This window comes from Chiloscyllium plagiosum, chromosome 5 (genome assembly GCF_004010195.1).
Source record: "Chiloscyllium plagiosum isolate BGI_BamShark_2017 chromosome 5, ASM401019v2, whole genome shotgun sequence".
NCBI lineage: Eukaryota > Metazoa > Chordata > Chondrichthyes > Orectolobiformes > Hemiscylliidae > Chiloscyllium > Chiloscyllium plagiosum.
Window position 1 is genome coordinate 50,503,991 of NC_057714.1, and position 22,665 is coordinate 50,526,655.

The 22,665-nt window shown below is 39.2% G+C and overlaps 1 protein-coding gene across 2 annotated transcripts in view; it reads right to left on the reverse strand.

Moving 5' to 3' along the window:
- mocos (molybdenum cofactor sulfurase) overlaps positions 1 to 22,665 on the reverse strand; it is a 233,819-nt gene that overhangs the window by 27,640 nt on the left and 183,514 nt on the right. For both annotated transcript variants that reach the window (XM_043690069.1, XM_043690070.1), the window contains one exon: positions 12,042 to 12,129. In XM_043690069.1, the coding sequence (XP_043546004.1) occupies positions 12,042 to 12,129 (88 nt within the window). The remainder of the gene's footprint in view (positions 1 to 12,041; positions 12,130 to 22,665) is intronic.

Consider the following 22,665-nt stretch of genomic DNA (forward strand, 5'->3'; position numbering starts at 1 on the left):
CTTCTTTCAGGAAATGATCACTGATTGTTAGAAAGAAATGTGGTTCACTTGTTTCCTTCAGGGAAGGAAAGTGCTTATTCAATCTGTCTCACATATGACTCCAGACAGACAGTAACATGGCTGACTTTTAATGCTCTCTGAAATGGCCTAGGAAGTCACTCAGTTGTCAAGGATGAGGAAACAAATGGTAGCCTTGCCAGTGACTTCAGATCCCTTGTGAGAATGAAAATAACAACTTATTAAACTTTTACCTTTTTTCATTTTTCAGCATAAGTAATGCCATTATTTTTTAAGATTCATAGCACTCTTTTAGCAGCTGAATTTAACATTGTAGAAATCTGCCATGGGGAGTATACTCCTTCTGTCAGAAGGTGGCAGACTTTGTTGATGTTTTCCTTAAAACTCCTAAATATTTTAGAGTTTTCAAAACTGGTTATATTATTTTACAATGTGATTTCTATACTTTTTTTTAACAAATTATCCAAAATCAGTTAAATAATGGTAACTATTTGTTGTTGAGTAGCAAGAAGGAATTCTGTCCCTTTTTGTCCAAAATATTGTAATAAAATCACACCTGATACCATGCTGAAACACAGTAAAAACTAATCGAAACAATGGAGTAATTCTTTATAGAAAGAACAAAGGAAGGTTTGTTTTTCAAATTCAGATGCTTCATCATTCCGTGTTAGCGCTGTCAAAAAGGGTATAAAGGGACTGGACAAATTATAACTAAACATTCAGCTATAAAAGAAAACTAACAAATAGTTTCCTGTAATTTGAAATTATAGTAAGATCAGAGGCACAATTGTGTTACATTCTGGTGTACAAAGCAATCAAGAATTCTACCCTTTGGAAAACAGAACTTTTCCAAAATATATCCCTTTTTCACCAATTTTTCTCCTCTTTTCATCTACAACTACTGATTTCTAAGTCAGTAATAGTTCTATTAAAATTGGCATGTGTCAAGTATTTTGCATATGCTAATTATTTTGCCAGTAGCTGAGCCAAATCCACTCTTACCTTCCTGAAATTTGCACGGGTTGCTGGTTACTTATATATGCAGCTTCCAGAAACTGACATGTAAAACCTTGTACATGCCAGTTTCTGCTAGAACGTTTCAGCATAGTTCTAAAATGTTTTGGGTGTTTTCACTGTCATCAATTCTTTTTATAGGCATTAGTCTACATTACTGATGTCCATTGGGAAGGATGCCTGCACAATGTCTTTGGTAGAATCCAGGCTCAATCTTCCTTAAACACTTTATTATGTAATGTTTAATTTTGCAGTTACATTATATCTGACATAAATGATGGCGTCTTATTAGACACTAGGCTCAACTTAAGAGTAAGTACACATTACTACTTCAGCTGCACGAAAATTGGACACTGTGACAACTATACATAATTCTGTTTAGCTCTCCCGAATAATCCTTTACATCTTGAGGGGTAGAGATCATTTTGCAATGTCAATTAATCCCTTCAAATATTAACTATCTTATACAACATCTCCATTAAACATTTTTCTGGTTATTAAGTTTTATGACTTGACTGGGTTGGAAGTCCGATGCTGTAGGACAAAGCGTTCAGGTACAGTTCATTGTCACACTGGATCCCTGGTGAATCTTTAGTTTCCTGGATGTTCTTTGCAGAACTGATTTGGAGATGCCGGTGTTGGATTAGGGTGGACAAACTTAGAAGTCACACAACACCAGGGTATAGTTCAACAGGTTTATTTGGAAACACTAAAACATTTGGAAAAACATCACAACCACCTGATAAAGGAACATTGTTCCGAAAGCTAGTGCTTTCAAATAAACCTGTTGGACTATAACCTGGTGTTGCGTGATTTTTAACTTCTTTGCAGAAGACATTCTCTGGTATTGAAGGTTTGTTTCCTTTGGAGGATCCTTAGTTCCTTCAAATCATCACAGAGGAGATAATTGTGTTTTTGAAAGAATTAATCACTTTTTATGTTGCAGTGACATATTCTTTTTGAAAATCTTCATCATTTTATCAGACTCATGTACAGGCAGTAAAGCTGATTGTGATGTTTTGGTATTGCTTCTCCTTAACAGCTGAATTGACTATCAAGAATGCACTGCTAACAATTGGGTATTGAGGTGTTAGGGATATCTCATGACCAGATTTTTAAGATTTGGCTGCAATCATGAGACAAGTGAGTAATATATCCAAATCTGTGAAGTCAGTTGTATCATCTCATCTCAACCATCAAGAATTGTTGGACACCACTTGAGTTTCCTGCTGCTTTTCCTTATCTAAATTTGTTACACTCTCTACCCTTCTCCTTCATATGATTATCTGATTTCCCATTAAATTCATCTGAATGATTCATCTTAAGGTATTAGGGAAGTTGTAAGCAAACAACTTCTTTTCAGAGACATACTATGCAATGGATCATAACATTTCTAATGTAACCCCACTCTATAAAAAAAAGGAGGTAGAAAGATTACAGGGAATTATAGACTGGATCATCTGACATCAGTAGTACAGAAATGTTCAAGTCCATTATGAAAAATGTAATAGCAGAGCACTTGGAAAACAGTGACAGGATCAGACAGAAATCATACTTAATGAAATTGCTGGAATTTTTCAAGAATGGAACTAGTAGAGTTGGTAAGGGGGAGCCAGTGAATGTGGTTTACTTGCCATTTCAGAAGTCTTTCAATAATGTCCCACATAATAGATTAGCATTGAAAATTAAAGCACATGGGATGGGACTATAGTACTGATATGGACAAACAACTGGTAGGTAGACAGGAAACAAAGAATAGGAATAAATGCATCTTTTTCCTGAGTGACAGGCAGAGACTAGTAGAGTATTGCAGAGATCAGTGCTTAGAATCCAGCTATCCACAACATATATAAATGATTTAGATGAGAGAACTAAACGTAATATCTCCAAGTTTGGAGATGGCACAATGCTGGATGAGAGGGTGAATTGTGAGGAGAATACAGAGGTGCTTCAGTGTGATTTAGACAAGTTGAGAGAGTGGGCAAGATAATTGTCGATGAAGTATAATATGGATAAATGCAGGCTATCCATTTTGGTAGCAAAACAGGAAGACAGATTATTATTTGAATGTGATAGATTGAAGGACAGTTGCAACAAAACCTGGGTGTCTTTGTATACCAGTTGCTAAAATGGGCATGATGGTGCAATCCTCACCAACTTTTATAGATGCACGAGAGAAAGCATACTGCCTGATGCATAATGGGCCTGGTATGGCAACTGCACTGACTAGACCCATAAGAAACTACAGAAGATTGTGTGCACAGCCCAGATCATCATGGAAGCCAACCTTCCATCCACGGACTCCATTTACACATCTCATCTCATCATCAAATACCCCTCTCCTAAAACCTTTTCCTTCAGGAAGGAGATACAGAGGCTTGAATACATGCACCAACAGCTTCTTCCTTGCCATTATTAGACTGAGTTAAATATCACACAACACCAGGTTATAGTCCAATGGGTTTATTTGAAAATATTAGCTATTGGAGCACTGCTCCTTCATCAGGTAGCTCAGGAGCAGGATCAAAAGACACAGAATTTATGGCAAAACTATTCCCGACTGGGAGGAAACACCTCTGTCTGATGACTGTTACATCCGTTGTCATAGCGTCTTCTTGGTCTTGCCAATATACCATAGCTTGGGGCATCCTTGTCTGCAGCATATGAGATAGACAATGTTGGCCGAGTCACAGGCTTACCTGCCATGTACATGATATGTGGTGTCCTCATGTGTAATGGTGGTATCCATGTCAACACTCTGACACATCTTGCTGTGGTTGCTATGACAGGATTGTACACGTGATGACACTCTTTATGAGATGTCACCTTTTTTCATAAAACTTTAAGTTATCTCGAGAATGTGACTTCAAAGAAGTCCTGGGATTTACATATTAATGAACCGAAACCTGCAACCTATTCTAAAAGATGAAAGACTTAACAGCAATCTAGGTTTGTTCAATATATAATTTCAGCTGTATGACACTGTAATCTTTTGCTATAAATTCTGTGTCCTTTGATCCTGTTCCACAGGTTCCAAATAAACCTGTTGGACTATAATCTGGCGTTGTGTGATTTTTAACTTTGTCCACCCCAGTCCAACACTGGCAACTCCATATTGTTATTAGACTGATGAATGGACTCTCTAACTTCAAATAATGTTGATCTTACTTCACACACCTCCTGTGCAGCGTAACCTGTATGCCTCACTCTGTCTAAGCACCGTGTGATCTGTATGTCCTGGTTTGCTATAATCTTCCTGTAATTGCTCACAAACAAAGCTTTTCACGGTACTTAGATACACATGACTACAATAAATCAAAGCAAATCAATCAGATAGTGAGGAAGGCATGACAAAATAAAATATTTTATCTCTGGCAGTATTACTGTAAATTGTTTCAGTATTCTTTTAAAGCCTTCATATCCTTTCGAAAGTGTAGTGGATATAATCCAGTTGAGGTGTAACCAATGAAATATAAAATTTTATCTATAACTAATATCTGTATGTCTCGACTTACAAAACCCAGCATTTGATGTTTTTAATTCAGACTTCCAACATCCAAATTATGTTGCCTTCATTTCTTTTCCTCTGTGTTGTTTCAGTTTCTAAAAACTGCCATAATTATATTTGCATTATGTAGATGTTAGTTCTAAGGGCAGATGACTAATTTTTTAAATTAATAAATAATGTCCTGCTTTCGCATCAGTGATTTTAAAGCAATTTATTATCCAGTAAGTGCTTTTAGTTTAACACGCTGCCAAGGAATGCCAGAGAATAAGTATTAGCTGATATAGTTATGTAGATAAATCGGAGAAGTTAAGTAGTGTGGAAAATCACAGAAGATAATCCGCAGTAAAAGAGTAAATACAGAAAAACCATTAAAAATAAATTAACAAGGTAGACACAAAAGGTCGTTTCCCAAGCTGGGGGACAGAGAAACACAACTCAAAATATAGGGTTGATTATGTGGGTCAGAGATAAGGAGAAATGTCTTTACTCAAACCTTGTTAATCTTTGGATTTTTTTTAGAGAGTTGTGGGTGCCCTATCACAGAGTGCATTTAAGGCTAAGATAGTTTTGTTTAATACAATAATAAAATACAGTAAAATATGGAAAAACCATAGCAGATGGAGTTCAATATGGGATAGTACGCTCTAGATTTGAGAAAAAGAGTTCTGTTTAGAGGAGAGGAAATGCAGATGGACAAAGGCATCTCGGTGGGTACACACACATCAGTAAAAATAGTATACAAATACATAAAGTAACCACAAAATGGCTAATGCAATGTTGTCTTTATTTCAAAAGGGTCGGAAGGCAGAAACAAAAACTTACACCTGCAGTGTAAGATGTCCAAAATGAATTACATATATTTTAAAAATATAAGTACTGTTGCAATGTAGTTTGTAATGCTTCAGTTACATCAAACAAGTGCTGAAAATGTGTTGCTGGAAAAGCGCAGCAGGTCAGGCAGCATCCAGGGAACAGGAGAATCGACGTTTCGGGCATAAGCCCTTCTTCAGGAATCTGAAGGGCATAAGCCCTTCTTCAGGAATCGACGTTTCGGCTTATGCCCGAAACGTCGATTCTCCTGTTCCCTGGATGCTGCCTGACCTGCTGCGCTTTTCCAGCAACACATTTTCAGCTCTGATCTCCAGCATCTGCAGACCTCACTTTCTCCTCCTACATCAAACAAGTGTCAACTTATAAGAATTTTATCATCTTCACTTGTAGTCCCTTGCATTTAGAAAGTTGTGATGTGAATTAATTGAGATGTTTATTACAGTAAGAGGTTTTGACTGAGTCGACTGATAAAAGTAGACTTTTCCTCTAATGGGGCAATCTAGAACAAGGGGACCTTGATCAGGTGGGCTGATGGGCTAAGGAGAAGCAAATGGAGTTTAATTTAGATAAATGTGAGGTGCTGCAATTTGGAAAGGCAAATCAGGGCAGAACTTATACACTTAATGGTAGGTCCTGGGGAGTGTTGCTAACAAAGAGACTTTTGGGTGCAGATTCATAGTTCCTCAAAGGTGGAGTCGCAGATAGACAGGACAGTGAAGAAGGCGTTTTGTATGCTTGCCTTTATTGGTCAGTGCGCAGAGTATTGGAGTTGGGAGGTCATGTTGCAGCTGTACTGTACATTGGTTAGGCCACTTTTGGAATACTGTTTGCAATTCTGGTCTCCCTGCTATAGGAAAGATTTAGAAGGATATTACTAGGTTTGGATGGTTTGAGCTACGGGGAGAGGCTGAACTGGCTGGGGCTGTTTTCCCTGGAGCGTCAGAGGCTGAGGGGTGACCTTATAGAGGTTTACAAAATTATGAGGGGCATGGATAGGATAAATAGACAAAGTCTTTTCCCTGGGGTCGGGGAGTCCAGAACTAGATGGCATAGGTCTAGGGTGAGAGGGGAAAGATATAAAAGAGACCTAAGGATCAACTTTTTCACAAGGGCAGAGAGTGGTTCATGTATGGAATGAGCTGCCAGAGGAAGTGTTGGAGGCTGGTACAATTGCAACATTTAAGAGGCATTTGGATGGGTATATGAATAGGAAGGGTTTGAAGGGATATGGGCCGGGTGCTGGCAGGTGGGACTAGATTGGGTTGGAATATCTGGTCGGCATGGACAGGTTGGACTGAAGGGTCTGTTTCCATGCTGTACATCTCTTTGACTCTATGAGGGGTATGAAGAGGGTAAATAGACAAGGTCTTTTCCCTGGGGTAGGGGAGTCCAAAACTCGAGAGAATAGGTTTAGTGTGAGAGGGGAAAGGTTTTAAAGGGACCTAAGACACAACTGTTTCACACAGAAGGTGATGCGTGTATGGAATGAATGGACTGAGCTGCCAGAGGAAGTGGTCGAGGCTGGTACAATTACAATATTTAAAAGGCATCTAGATGGGTACTTGAATAGAAGGGTTTAGAGGGATATGAGCCAAATGCTGGCAAATGGGACTAGATTTATTTAGGATATCTGGTTAGCATGAATGAGTTAGACCGTTTGAGGGTCTGTTTCCATGCTGTACATCTCTATGACTCCATGATCTGCTGCTCCAGGCACACTGCAGCCCTGATTTAAGAGACACAGACTATCTTCAACTTGTGCTGGCCTTTCATTATTTTAAATACAGATTTTAAAATCCATGTAAGTAATATAATTGATTATTTTGTGTAAAATTGATTTTTTAAATTATTCCTCAATTTTTCTTTCTGAATCTAATGCTATCTTTCTATATTTTAATGTCTGATAGTGCCCTTGAACTTTAATCCTTTTAGAGCTTACAGTTCAGTTGGAGGGCATTTCATTTAGCCCAGATATTCTTGCTGTTCTGAATAAGGCATCTGGAAAAATGATGAAAAAAAAATTCAACTCTTGAAGCTCCAAACCACCTATCTTACCTAAATCTCACCAGTGTGACTGACAGACATCCATGTGTATGCCTTCGTCTGACGACCCAACTGTCAACCATCATCTATCTAGCCTCAGCAATAGGAACTCCTGACTCATATAATTCCTATTCCTGGGCACTAATCCTTGATCTTCACTGGCACTATGCTGTTTTCCTGTGGGGTCTGTTGATCTTGTGTTGAAGCCATTAGAGACATTGTAGCCCTGAGAAATTTCAACCCCAAATAGTGATCAGAAATACCTTGGCATGCGTGGCCTGATGCTGCAATATCCTCGGCTACAGATCAAATATTTACCTTTGCTCCAAATAATGGGATCAAGCCAGTCAATCTTTGTGTCATTAAAAGTATATTTGGTCACCTATGTGAAAACAATGTTTGAGCAGTCTAGAGAAGGTTTATAGGATGATCTTGGGCATGAAAGGGCTTTCTTATAAGGAGAGGTTGAGTAGGTTGGTCCTAAACTCATTGGAGTTTACAAGCATGGGAGGCAATTGTACTGAAACAGATTCTTAGGGATAACAGAACAAAGAACTGCTGATGCTGGAGATCTGAAGCAAAGCAGAAATTGCTGGAGAAACTTAGCGAGCTCTTTTGCATTTGTGGAGAGAAAGCAGAGTCAATGTTTTGGATCTAGTGACTCTTCTTCAGAACCCTTAATTTCTTCTGATTACAGGCCCTAGGACAGAAATGTTGATGTTGTTTTCTCTCCACAGATGTGACTAGACCATCTGAGTTTCTCCAACAATTTCTGTTTTTGTTTTGGTTTCTGAGGGAACTTAACAGAGTCAATGCTAAGAGATTGTTTCTTGGGGGTGAGGTTTGGACAAAAGAGCATAATCACAAGTAAAAGGCCACTAATTTAAGAGAGAGATGGGGAGGAATGTCTTCTCAGAGGGTAGTGAATCTATGACATTCTTTATCACAGTGGGCTTAAGAGGCTGGGTCGTTAAGTATATTCAAGGTCAAGAGAGACAGATTTGTAATCAGTAAGTAATCAAGAGCTATAGGGAAAAGGCAGCAAAGTAGAGATGAAGATGATCAGATCAGCCATGATTTCATTGAATGGTAGAGTATATTCGAGGGGCCGAATGGCCTACTCCTACATCTCATGATCTTTTGTTTGTGTGGAGAGTTCCATTCCAAACTCCTTGAATGACTGACCTACCTACAGTTGTTCAACACCTTGGGATATCAGTTTAAGGGCTATATAAATTTATGTTATTGTTATAAAAAATAATGGAAGCAACTTTGCTTTCCTGTGCGCCTACAAGAAAGTGTTCAATATCCAAGTGATGCAGAGGAAAAAAATTCGGAAATCTATAATGACATCAGGTTACTTCTCTTTATATATACAGGATTTCCTGGGGATGTTTTGAATGGACACTGAGGTCTTGTACTCAGGCCAAGCTCTATCATGCACCAGCCAAATTAATGAGGAATCAGAGCTGTAACTGTACTTTCCACCTCATTATCCTCTGTTAATTGTGCATCCAAAAACAGAGGAACACAGATTACGTTGTTTATTTTGGAAGAGGGAACAAAGAACAGTATTATTTAATTGGAGAAAAACTGCAGAAAGCTGCAACACAAAAGACTTGGGTACCTATGCATAAAATACAGAAAGCTAGCACACAGGTGCAGCAGGTAATCAGGAAGGGTAATGGAATGTTGGTCCTTACTTCAAGGGGATTGGAGTATAAGAATAGGGATGTCTTACTATAACTGTACAAGGTGCTAGTGGGACCATTTCAGAAGTACTGTGAGCAGTTTTAGTCCCTTATTTAAGAAAAAAACATTATTTCATTACAGGCAGTTCAATTAAAGTTCACTAGCATGATCCCCAGTATGGTGAGATTGTCATCTCAACAAAGGTGAAATAGGTTGGCGTTCTACCTGTTGGAGTCGAGAAGAGTGGGAGGTGATCTCATTGAAACAAATAGGATTCATAAGGGGCTTGACACGATGAAGAGGCATTTCTTCTCTCAGAGGGTTGTGAATCTTTGGAACTCCTTGCCGCAGAGAGACCATAAACATAGGAGCAGAAATTAGGACATTCAGCCACCATTTAATCATAGGTGATAAATTTCTCAGCCCTATTTTCCCACTTCCTCCCATTAACCTTGATCCCCTTGATATTCAAGAACCTATCTATCCCAGTCTTAAATATACTCAAAGACCTGACCTCCACAGCCTTCTATGGCAATGAATTCCATAGATCCACCATTCTCTGACTGAAGGAGTTTCTCCTTATCTCTGTTCTAAAAGGTCTTCCCTTTATTCTAAGGCTGCGCCCTCGAGTCCTAGTCTCTTCTACCAATGGAAACTTCTTCCCAACATCTACTCTGTCCAGGCCAATCAATATTCTGTATGTTTCGATTAGATTCCCCCCATAACCTTCTAAACTCTATCGAGTAAGGACCCAGAGTCCACAAACGTTCCCTCAAATGTTAAGCTTTTCATTCCTGGGACCATTCTTGTGAACCTCCTCTGACCATGCTCTAGGGCCAGTACATCCTTCCTGAGATATGGGGCCAAAAACTGTGCAAAATACTCCAAATGTGGTCTGACCAGAGCCTTATCGAACCAGTGAAGTACATCCCTGCTTTTATGTTCAAGTCCTTTCAAAATAAATACCATCATTGCATTTGCCTTCCTAACTATTGACTCAACCTGCAGGTTTACCTTGAATTCTGGAATAGATCTCCCAAGTGTCTTTGCTTGTCAGACTTTTGAATTTTCTTCCCATTTAGAACATAGTCTATGCCTCTATTCTTCCCACCAAAGTGCATGACCTCACACTTTCCCACATTGTGCTTAATCTGCCATTTCTTTGCCCACTCTCCTAACTTGCTTCTGCAGCCTCACCATCTCCTCAATGCTGCCTGTCCCTCTATCGATCTTTGTACTGTCCTTCGTTCATTCATCTAGAACATTAATATATAATGTGAAAAATTGTGGTCCCAACACTGAGCCTATGGAACACCACTTGTCACCGGTTGCCATCCTGAGAAGGACCCTTTTATCCCTACTCTCTGTTTTTTGCCAGACAACCAAGCTTCAATCCATGCTAGCAACTTGACTCTAACACCTTGGGCCCTTATATTATTCAGTAGCCTCCTGTGCAGCACCTTGTCAAAGTCCTTCTTGAAGTCCAGGCAGATAACATCCATTGGCTCGCCTTGGTCTAACCTGCTCGCTACTTCCTCAAAGAATTCTAGCAGATTTAACAGGCATGACTTCTCCTTGATGAAACCATGCTGACTTTGCCCTATTTTACAATACACTTCCAAGTATTCAGAAATCTCATCCTTCACAATGGATTCCAGGATCTTACCCACAACTGAGATTAGGCTAATCAGTCTGTAATTTTCCATCTTTTGCCTTACTCCCTTCTTAAACAGGGGTGTCACATTAGCGATTTTCCAGTCCTCTGGGACCCTTCCAGATTCTAGCAATACCTGAAAGATCTCCACTAATGCCTCCACTATCCCTTCAGCTATCTCTTAGAATTCTGGGGTTAGGAGAGCTGTGGGGCAAAGTCCTTGTGTATATTTAAGGCTGAGATAGATTGATTCTTGATCAGTAGGGGAATCTAGAATTATGGGGAAAGGGCAGGAAAGTGGGCGCAAGAAGTGAAAGATCAGATGATTTTCCTATTGAATGGTGAAGCTGACTCAAGGAGCCAATAATCTATTCCTTTTCCTATTTCTTATGGTCTTAAGTTAGTAGTGGCCCTTGAATTTGGCACCTCTCAAATAGGAGATTAGTTTTTTTAGCTGACTCCAATTTGGGGCTAGAGGCCTCCATACTACTGCAGTTTTTGGAAACAAAGTTGATACTTATTTTTCTTAATGGTTCAGGCTTCTCTAAAATACTTCCACAGTTTTGAAAACTTGCATTAGATTCAGCCTTACCTTCCCGTTACACTTTAAAATGCCCCAATGTTTTGGGTGTTCCTTTATCATGAGATTATATAATTCCAGTGAAACTTTGCTACACCTTTTCAAGGAGGGGTATACTGGGTTGCTCAGAAATGCATACAAAATAAAACTACTTCCGAACTAATATTCTGCACAGACACACTTATACAAAACATCTCCTTGTTTTTGTATTCATTGTCCTTACATTTAAAATCCATAAACCTGACACTTTCTACTCATATTTTCACTTTTAAAGATCTATCGTCTGTACACATCGATCTCTTTGATACCTTTGTAGCATTCAGGGCACTGCTCCACTGCTTTTTGTTTCAAAATATACAAAATTTCCTCATTGTCACCTATTTGACAACTCCATTAAACATTCTATATCCTCTTTATAGTTGCCACTGTATCTAAATTTGATGCTATCAACAAACCTGTATGTCTGAACCAATTATATAATTACAAAATATATGTTAGCACAAAGCATAAAAGAAACATTCTTCAATTTCATCAAAGAAGCTTACTTGCGCTGTATCAAATTTTCATTTTTTGACCACAGTTCAATCAATTCAATGGTAGTCTGACTTTGTTTATCCATTGAAATATTTACGCCAGTTGTGAAAAGTAATGATGAAAATGGAGCAAGCAATACCCTTTTATAAGCTTGTCTTAGTACTCACCTGTCTCCACAGACTCGGGTTTGACAGAATTGAAGTGAAAATTCTTTTCTATCTTCTCCTTTTAGAGGCACGACTATGGGATCCATTCCTGAGGGAGTAAAGTCAATTGACCATTAATATTTTAGCAAGACAAAATGCACTTGCAGTCACTCTGCATGCACTTACGACACTGAGTCTAGATAATATCTTTGCTAAACTCTTTCTCCGTCAAATATGAATTATCTTTGATTCAAAATGAAGGTGCAATACGTTTCCTGGCCTTTGAGAATTCTACATTTGAAGGTTGACAGGATTGTAAAGAGAGGCTTATCTTGTCTTCAAGAAACATTAAAGGGGAAATTATTCAAGTGAAGTTACTTTGTATGTCACACATGTACACCGAGAAGTTACAAGCTGTCTACCTGAATGCTCCCATGTATGGTTCATAATGTATTTTGTCATATTCAAAGACACAGGGAGAAAATTTACCTTTAAATATCTTCGCCAAGATCAAAACAAACCTGGAAATTCCTGATCTCAGTGAAACAACATAAAAGGTTGAAAGTGCTGTCCTGTCAGCTAAATGTTCCAGATGTTATTTTCTGTATATACTTCACAATATCACTCTGCACGCCATCTTCCCTTGGGTGTAGTATAGTAGATTTATGTTCTCTTTATCTGAATAAAGATGTTCTGACTATGCAGAGAGTACAACAAAGGTTTGCTAGACTGATTGCTGGGATGACAGTACCGAAGTACGAAAAGAAACTGGATTGGTTCGGACACTATTCACTGGAGTTTAGTAGTATGAGGTTGGCAGGAAAGATGTTCCTGATGACTGGGGTGCCCAGGGGTCAGAGTATATGTGATAGGCCATTTAGGACTGAAATGAGGAGAAATTTCTTCATTCAGAGAGAGGCAAGCCTGTGGAATTCTCTGTCACAAATTGCAGTTTAAGCCAAAATACTGAGTGTTTCAAGGAGTTAGATACAGCTCTTAGTGTCAAAGGGTGTGGGGAAAAAAGGGAATATGGTCTTAAGTTGGATGATCAGCCATAATCATGGCTGATTGAATTTGAATGGTGGAACAGGCCCAAAGGGGCTTCTGCAGGTCTTATTTTCTATAGTTCTATAATTTACTGTGCTCTGTGCCATCAGAAATATCACAATTTTCCACAAATTAGATCTTGTCAATGGATGACAGTGTGTTTTTAAACAATGTTGTATATAATTCATTCCATTTTCCTGACTGATTTTCTCATGGTGGCAATATTTTTAAAATGTATATGCTCCAACAAATACAGCTGGAACTCTGAGAGTAATTTTCTAAATTCAAATCTAATAGGAATATAATAATCAGTATTAATTTTCATGCAATTAAAAAGTGGTGTCTTTCCAGTCATTCTGTTTCAGTCTAGAAGACAGGCCATTGTTATAGTGTCACATGCCCTGGGGAGTAGATGACCAGTTCTACAGAAAAACAAAGACTCCACCTATGATTGACGTTCACTAATTACCAGTTGCTAACCCTGAGAGTTCTCATTGCCCTTTTGCAGCTTTCAGTAGAAACTCATTTTCTACTGTACAGCATGTGCAGTAGCTGTACAATGGAATTTTAATTAGTTATGTGAGAATACACAATTAGAAAAAAAGTCCAAAACCTTAGATTATATAATTTCCTACCTAAGTGAATCTTCAATTTGTAAGAATGTTCAATTTCTTGCCATTGTAAGAATAACTATGCCACATTGTATTTGATAGTCTAATTATATTTTCATGGATAAAATGCAAAATACAGATCAAACTGGCAATGTGGAACCTTAACAGGAGATGCTGAAACTTCAGCTCATGAGAAATTTATTAAACAGCAGAAGCAATAATCACACTGAGACAAAAGAGGGTATAATAAGACAATATAAAACAAAACAAAAGACATAGAAGAGGCTTGCATTTTACTGTGCTTTAAAAAAAGCAGACAGGACCGACTTCCAGGATTTCTGTACTCATTCCATTTCTGACAATTTATTTTTATGCACACACAGCACTCCAATCCCTGGCAGCTTCATTGCAGGAATAAGCAGTCTAAACCTCCCTGAGATGGGATTAAATCACAGAGAAGTAATGAACCACGAGCGATTCTCAGTTCTAATTCAGGAAAAATAGAAAACAATAGCCATGTCTTGCCATTGAAATATAAAAGAAAGCACTGCTTTCAGTTTTAATTGATAGGTTCTGTGTTGTAAATTGAATGTGTGATTGCATTGATTGAATATAAGGCTCTGTTCTGCAAAGATAAATTGACCATTACATTGATCAACATTTGGTAAGGGTTGTGCTGCATTAGAGTATTTTGCCCAGTGGAAAAAGTGCCAATATCTGTTCCAAACTGACAAAAACACTGTTTTGAATTATTCTGTCATGCTTAAAAGTGATTTAAGTTATGAAGCAAAGATTGCAAAACAAACTTGCATTAGGCTATTAGGAATATACTTCAAAGTATTCTCAAATAGGATCATCATGTTTGTGAAATGCTTAAGAATAAATGGAATATTTCACGTTCAACATATTCTAAACCACCACAGCATGTCTTAAACTGACTTATTCACTGTTAACAGTTACATAAGGCCCCATTGTTGAATACATCACACCTACTTGAAACATTGGACTTACCAGAGAGCATGCCAACAAGCTTGAAAGAATTTAGACATCAGTACTGAAACTGATCTGAGGTACTGCACAATCAAACAATGTTTCTGTGTACTTCCTCACTGAAGGCACAAAAGGCTCTGGACGTTGCCAGAAAACTCTGAATCCCACCTTCTACTGCCATGAGCTACTGCCACAACCACATAGTAAATGCATGTTGGAGCCAAGAAGAAAAGCCACCATGGTGGGCAGCACAATGGCTCAGTGGTTAGCACTGCTGCCTCACAGCGCCAGGGACCCGAGTTCAATTCCCACCTCAGGAAGTCATATTACAGCAGTATGGAGATTTAGTTAGACCACATTTGGAATATTGGGTACCATTCTGCTCACCTCACTGCATGAAGGACGTGGAGGCTTTGGAGACGATACAGAAATGATTTACCAAGATGTTCCCTGGTTTGGATGGTATTAGAAATGGGGACAGATTGGACAAACTTGGTTTGTTTTCACTTGAACGTTGAGGGAGCGACCTGATCGAAGTTTAAAAAATTGTGAGAGGCATGGATAATTGGAGCCTTTTCACAGCGTAGAAATGTCAATTACTAAGGGACATAGGTTGAAGGAAAAAGGGAGAAAGTTTAAAGGAGATGTGAAAGGCATTTATTTTACACAAAGAGTAATAAGTACGTGGAGTACACTGCCAGAGGAAGTGGTGGAGACAGATACAATTGAATGTTTATCAACCATCTTGACAGATATGAATAGACAAGAAAAGATGGGATTTAGACCACATAGAAGCAAAAGATCTTTAGTTTAGAAAGGCATAATGTGTCTGCATAGGTTTGATTGACTGAAGGGCCTGTTCATGTGATGTACTGTACTTTGTTCTTTATTCCCCCTCAGGCGAATGTCTATGTGGAGTTTGTACATTCTCTCTGTGTCTGTGTGGGTTTCCTCTGGGTGCTCCGGTTTTCTCCCAAAATACAAAGATATGGAGGCCAGGTGAATTGGCCATTCTAAATTGTCCCATAGCATTAGGTGCATTAGTCAGGATAGGGAAATGGGTTTGAGTGGGTTACTCTTCAGAGTGTCAGTGTGGACGTTTTGGGCTGAAGGGCCTGTTTCAATACTGTAGGTAATCTAATCTAATCGTTCTTTAGAAACAACATGTTCTCCCCTTGTCTGCGTGGGTTTCCTCCGGGTGCTCCGGTTTCCTCCCACAGTCCAAAGATGTGCAGGTCAGGTGAATTGGCCATGCTAAATTGCCCGTAGTGTTAGGTAAGGGGTAATTAGTCGGTGTGGACTTGTTGGGCCGAAGGGCCTGTTTCCACACTGTAATGTAATCTAATCTAATACAGAGTGAATAGATTATCAGAAAGCCTGGTCCTATACTTTGTAAAACTTACAAACAGCATAAAATTGATTGAGGATTTAATTAATTCAATTTGACAATACATCACCCATAGACTTAAATATAAATTATGAGTGCAAAAAACCATTTTTTTTTGCAAACTAAGAAATTCCACATATTGCAATACTGTATTATGTATATCTCAAAACGTTTCTAATTATTCAATTCTTTTATTATTTTGTATTTCATTTTTATTTCAATAATTGTCTATTACTGTGTTATGAACTGTAATCATTTATTTTATGGATGTAAGTTTGCTTACTGAGCTGGAAGGTTTGTTTTCAGACGTTTTGTCACTATACTAGGTAACATCATTAGTGAGCCTCTGGTGATATGGCCCACGTTTTATTTACGTGTTTAGGTTTCCTTGGGTTGGTGACACCATTTCCTGTGGTGATGGAAAGGAATGCTTTGAGAAATGGGGACTGGGGATTTGAGAAGCATGGCATTCTAACTGGACCTCTATCAACAAACACATTGATTTGGATCCCATTTAACACCCCCTGAGAAAAAGAACAGGAAATGACACAATCACAGGAAACTGACATCATCACAGGAAGTTGTGTCACCACAGAAATGACATCACCAACCCAAGGAAACCTAAACATATAAATAAAAAGTGGGGCATACCACCGGAGGCATGCTGATGATGTTACCAGGTCAGCAAGCAAACTTACATCCAGAACCTCAAACTGAGCTACAAATCTTCTCAAAACTCACTAATACTTATTTTATGTATATTTGCATTGCAATTTGGAAGATACCAGCATGATAATTGTTCAATAAACAAATCACCTATTTATCTAAATATTCATAATTCTTTAAATTATAAAAACTGACCTGTAACTTTCACTTAGAGAGAAAACGGAAGATGCCTGCTCAGGACTGCATTGATGGACTATCTAGCACACATCAGAGAAAAACGTTCTGTATTAAAGTTTCAATAGATATCACTGTTTCAATTTAGAATAGCTTATTTAAAAGCTAGAATTATAATGAATGCTTGGCTGAGTTTTAAAAACTGTAAATGTGTTGCTGGAAAAGCGCAGCAGGTCGGGCAGCATCCAAGAAGCAGGAGAATTGACGTTTTGGGCATGAGCCCTTCTTCAGGAATCCTGCTCCTTGGATGCTGCCTAACCTGCTGCGCTTTTCCAGCAACACATTTTCAGCTCTGACCTCCAGCATCTGCAGTCCTCACTTTCTCCTAGTAGTTTTAAAAACCAAAGAATCACTGATCTCAGCAAGGGGATCTTTGTACAGTTTGAGTGGCAATTTTAAGCAGTCATTAAAGGATAATGATATGGTTAGCAGACTTATTTTTACAACAGACTGGTCAGTGGAAGATACGGCAATTTCAAATAGTCTTTTTGAAGAATGGAGCTTTGTTTAGTATGACGTTAGTTTGAGTGAGAGCTAATTAGACTGTTAGATTTTATTTTTATGTCTATTTGCAAGAAAGGTCTTCTGAAGTCTGCTCACAGTAGATACATGGTAATGCAATGGGGGAATAAAGAACAAAGAACAGTACATCACATGAACAGGCCCTTCAGTCAATCAAACCTATGCAGACACATTATGCCTTTCTAAACTAAAGATCTTTTGCTTCTATGTGGTCTAAATCCCATCTTTTCTTGTCTATTCATATCTGTCAAGATGGTTGATAAACATTCAATTGTATCTGTCTCCACCACTTCCTCTGGCAGTGTACTCCACGTACTTATTACTCTTTGTGTAAAATAAATGCCTTTCACATCTCCTTTAAACTTTCTCCCTTTTTCCTTCAACCTATGTCCCTTAGTAATTGACATTTCTACGCTGTGAAAAGGCTCCAATTATCCATGCCTCTCACAATTTTTTAAACTTCGATCAGGTCGCTCCCTCAACGTTCAAGTGAAAACAAACCAAGTTTGTCCAATCTGTCCCCATTTCTAATACCATCCAAACCAGGGAACATCTTGGTAAATCATTTCTGTATCGTCTCCAAAGCCTCCACGTCCTTCATGCAGTGAGGTGAGCAGAATGGTACCCAATATTCCAAATGTGGTCTAACTAAATCTCCATACTGCTGTAATATGACTTCCAATTTTTACACTCTATGCCCCAACTGATGAAGGCAAGCATGCCATTTGCCTATTTGACTAACTTATCCACTCGTGTTGCCATTTTCAGGGAATTGTGTGGATCTGTACACCTAGATCCTTTTGTATGTTGATGCACTGTTATTATGGACTAAGCTAGACCACTCAAAACATTCTAAAGCAGGCAGCTCAGACCATTACTTTGCAATTTGTTTTGGTAAAAATGCAGCGAATATTACCCGGATTAAGTTAGCTAGGTTGACTACTAGATTTGAAAAAAGCCAAACATTTATTCACAAAATTACACAATGAAACACAAAGAACAGAATAAAGAACCCCTACAGAACTCAATCTATCCAACTAGACTTAATTATGCTGTTCTGAACATTTCCAATAAAGAAACTCCTTTTAAAAACCAGTACAAATGGAACACATGCTTACAGGTTGAAATTGAAGGACAGAAAGAGAGAGAGAGTTTCCACACAGTTCCCTGTTGAATTTCTTACCATTTCAAGACTGAACTAAAACTGCTCAGCTCAGCTAGGGAGCTGACCACTCCCCTTTCTTTATACAGGTCATTTCTAAAACATGACCACTTTGGCCTGAAGTCTCCTCTGTTTACATATAAACAAAAGACCTTTCAAAATCATTTTCATTTCTGTACCAAACCAGTCTGATCGGAGCCCAGCTCAGTTTATTATCCCTCGGAAAAAAGTCAAGGACAGAGTTTCTTTGAACGATGGAATAACTTTCAGGAAAAAAAGGCACTAGCTTTGTGAGACCGCTCCCCCCCGAGCTTGAAAAAAAATGAACCATCAAAAACAAATGATGGCTTCTTGTTTAACCCTTCAAACCCGGTTAGTAGTCTAAACACACACTTACACTATGCTAAATATAAACATGCAAGCATGCATAACGACATGCAAATTCAGGCCTCGGCACACCCGCCACCGAACACCTCCGTATATCAGTCAATGGATTAGGATCGGTAATCATGTTTTCGCGACTTGCCACCTGCACAATTGTCAAATTGAATGGCTGCAACAACAAGCTCCATCTAAACAGTCCAGCATTTATGTCCTTAAATTTTTCCACAAATATCAATGGGTTGTGCTCAGTATAGACGATTGTCTCAGATGCATTGCTGGTAATATAAACACTGAAACGTTGTAGGGCCAACATCAAGCTTAAAGTCTCTTTCTCCACTGTTGATTATTTCTGTTGATGAACATTCAACTTCCTGGTAAAATACCAAATGGGCCTTTCTATCCCTTTGCCGTCCTTCTGCAGGAGCACTGCACCAACACCCACATCACTGACATTGATAGCCGCCTTGAAGACCTTCATGTAATCTGGTGTGGTGATACTGGAGCAGTGGTTAACCTTTTGACAGTCCACTGTCCACTGAAACTTCTTGCCCTTTTTTAACAATTCAGTGAGTGGAGCAGTCACACTGCTAAAGTTCGGCACAAACTTTCAGTAAAATCCATTCAACCCCAGGAACCGTAGTACTGCTTTTTTCACATCCCATGGGGCCATCTGTCCATGTCCAATAACATGGCCCAGGAGGGTGACTTGGGCTTTGGCAAATTCACTTTTAGCTAGGTTTATCACCAAGCCTGCTTTCCAAAATTGATTGAACAAGTCATAAATGTCATAAGCGACTAAAAATCACCAGGTCATCAATATACATCACACAGTTGGGTAATCTGGCAATGATCTTATTAATTAGTCTCTGAAATGTGGCTGGAACGTTTTTCATACCAAATGCCATGACTTTGAACTGATATAGTCCATTTGGCGTTACTAAAGCCGAAATTACCATTGCTCTCTCTGTCAGAGGTACTTGCCAGTAGCTTCTGAGCAAGTCAAACTTAGAAATGTAAGTTGTTTGTCCCACTTTTTCAACACAGTCCTCCAATTGTGGAATTGTATATGCATCAGTTTTTATAACAGCCTTGACTTTGCGACAGTCCACATATAACCGCTGGCTACCATCTGGCTTTGGCACCGTGACTATGGGTGAGTTCCAGTCACTGTAACTCACTTCGATGATGCCATCTTGAGTATGCGCTCTGTCTCTTTCTGAACCTGTGCCAACTTTAGACGGTCATGCCTATAAGGAACAGCATCTCCTGTCTCTACATCATGCACAATGAAGTTAGTATTTCCCAGTTTATTTCCACATATCTCCCCATGTCATAGTAATTACTCTTTCAAGTCATTTCAATTTTCTTGTGTAAGGTAACTCAATAATTTATCCCAATTTTTGACAATTTCCTCATTGTCCAATTTGAGTTGAGGAATGTCCAATTCAGAATCCTTGAACTTGGTTCTTCCTTCTGTGCTGTAATCATGAACACCATCTCCTCTTGCTTTCCTTCCATATCAAAATACCTTTGAGCATATTCACATGACACACTCTTTGAGATTTCTTCCTCTCTAGAGTCCTTGCCAAGCAGTTCACCTTACTCAACTTCTTCTCAATTTGATAAGGTCCACTAAACGTTGTGTTTAAAGGCTTACCTCTGACTGGAAGTAACACCAATACCTTATTCCCAATTGCAAAATTGCAAATTTGTGATATCCGCTTCTTGTTTCACTGATGCTGTGATACTTTATGGCACCCTGCTTCTATTCCTGATGAAGGGCTTTTGCCCGAAATGTCGATTTTCCTGCTCCTCGAATGCTGCCTGACCTGCTGTGCTTTTCCAGCACCACTCTAATCTAGACTCTGGTTTCCAGCATCTGCAGTCCTTGTTTTTACCGACTTTTAAATACTGTCTAACCAACTCTCCAGCTCTATTTAATCATTCACTAAAACTTGACACATAGTCCAATAACATGGCCCAGGGTGGTCTCTGAATTCTGACTTATTAATTTCTCCTTAATCAGTTTTAACTGTCATAGAGATGTACAGGACGGAAACAGACTCTTTGGTCCAACCCATCCATGCCGACCAGATATCCCAACCCAATCTAGTCCCACCTACCAGCACCCGGCCCAAATTCCTCCAAACCTTTCCTATTCATATACCCATCCAAATGCCTTTTAAATGTTGCAATTGTACTAGCCTCCCCCACTTACTCTAGCAGCTCATTCCATACACGTACCACCCTCTGCCTAAAAAAGTTGCCCCATGGGTCTCTTTTATATCTTTCCTCTCTCACCCTAAACCTATGTCGTTAAAAATCACACAACACCAGGTTATAGTCCAACAGGTTTAATTGGAAGCACACTAGCTTTCGGAGCGACGCTCCTCCATCAGGTGATGAAGGAGCGTCGCTCCGAAAGCTAGTGTGCTTCCAATTAAACCTGTTGGACTATAACCTGGTGTTGTGTGATTTTTAACTTTGTACAACCCAGTCCAACACAGGCATCTCCGAATCATAAACCTATGTCCTCTAGTTTGGACTCCCCCACCCCAGGGAAAAGACTTTGTCTATTTATCTTATCCATGCCCCTCGAAATTTTGTTAACCTCTATAAGGTCACCCCTCAGCCTCCGATGCTCCAGAGAAAACAGCCCCAGCCTGTTCAGTCTCTCCCTACAGCTCAAATCCTGCAACTCTGGCAACATCCTTGTACATCGTTTCTGAACCCTTTCAAGTTTCACAACATCTTTCTGATAGGAAGGAGACTAGAACTGCATGCAATATTCCAACAGTAGCCTAACCAATGTCCTGTACAGCCACAACAGGATCTCCCAACTCCTTTAAAAGCAAATTACTGCGGACGCTGGAATCTGAAACCAAAAGAGAAAATGCTGGAAAATCTCAGCAGGTTTGGCAGCATCTGTAAGGAGAGAAAAGAGCTGACGTTTTAAGTCTAACTGACCCTTTGTCAAAGCTAAAGAAAGGGATAAATAGGGAGGTATTTGCACTAGGATGAGAGAAGATGAGTCATTGCTCCAGAAGCAAAGGTAGCAATAAAGAGGTGATAATGACAGTGCATAGAGATATTATAGGGAGATTAGGAGCTGTGAATAACCAAGGCTGAAGCCGGTACTATGTGACAAAATATGGGGGGGATGGGTGAAGCAGAGGTAAAATGGAAAACAGGGGAGAAGGGTAGCAAAGGGGGAAGAGGAGAGAATAAAGGTGATGAGAGAGTGGGGAGCGAGAGAAAGAGAGACAATCAAGAAATAAGAACAGTGAAAAAAATATTTAAAAAGAATAAATAAAATAAAATTACGGAACTATTGAGTGTCCTTGATAAGTATGTGCCCGTTAAGCAGGGAGGAAAGGGCCATGTGAGGGAGCCGTGGTTTAATAAGGAATTGGAATCCCGTGTTAAATGGAAGAGGGCGGCCTATGTAAAGATGAGGCGTGAAGGTTCAATTGGGGCGATTGAGAGTTATAAGGTAGCCAGGAAGGACCTGAAGAGAGAGCTAAGAGCAGCAAGGAGGGGACATGAAAGGGCCTTAGTTGGTAGGATTAGGGAAAACCCTAAGGCTTTCTATAGGTATGACAGGAATAAAAGAATGACTAGGGTAGGAATAGGTCCAGACAA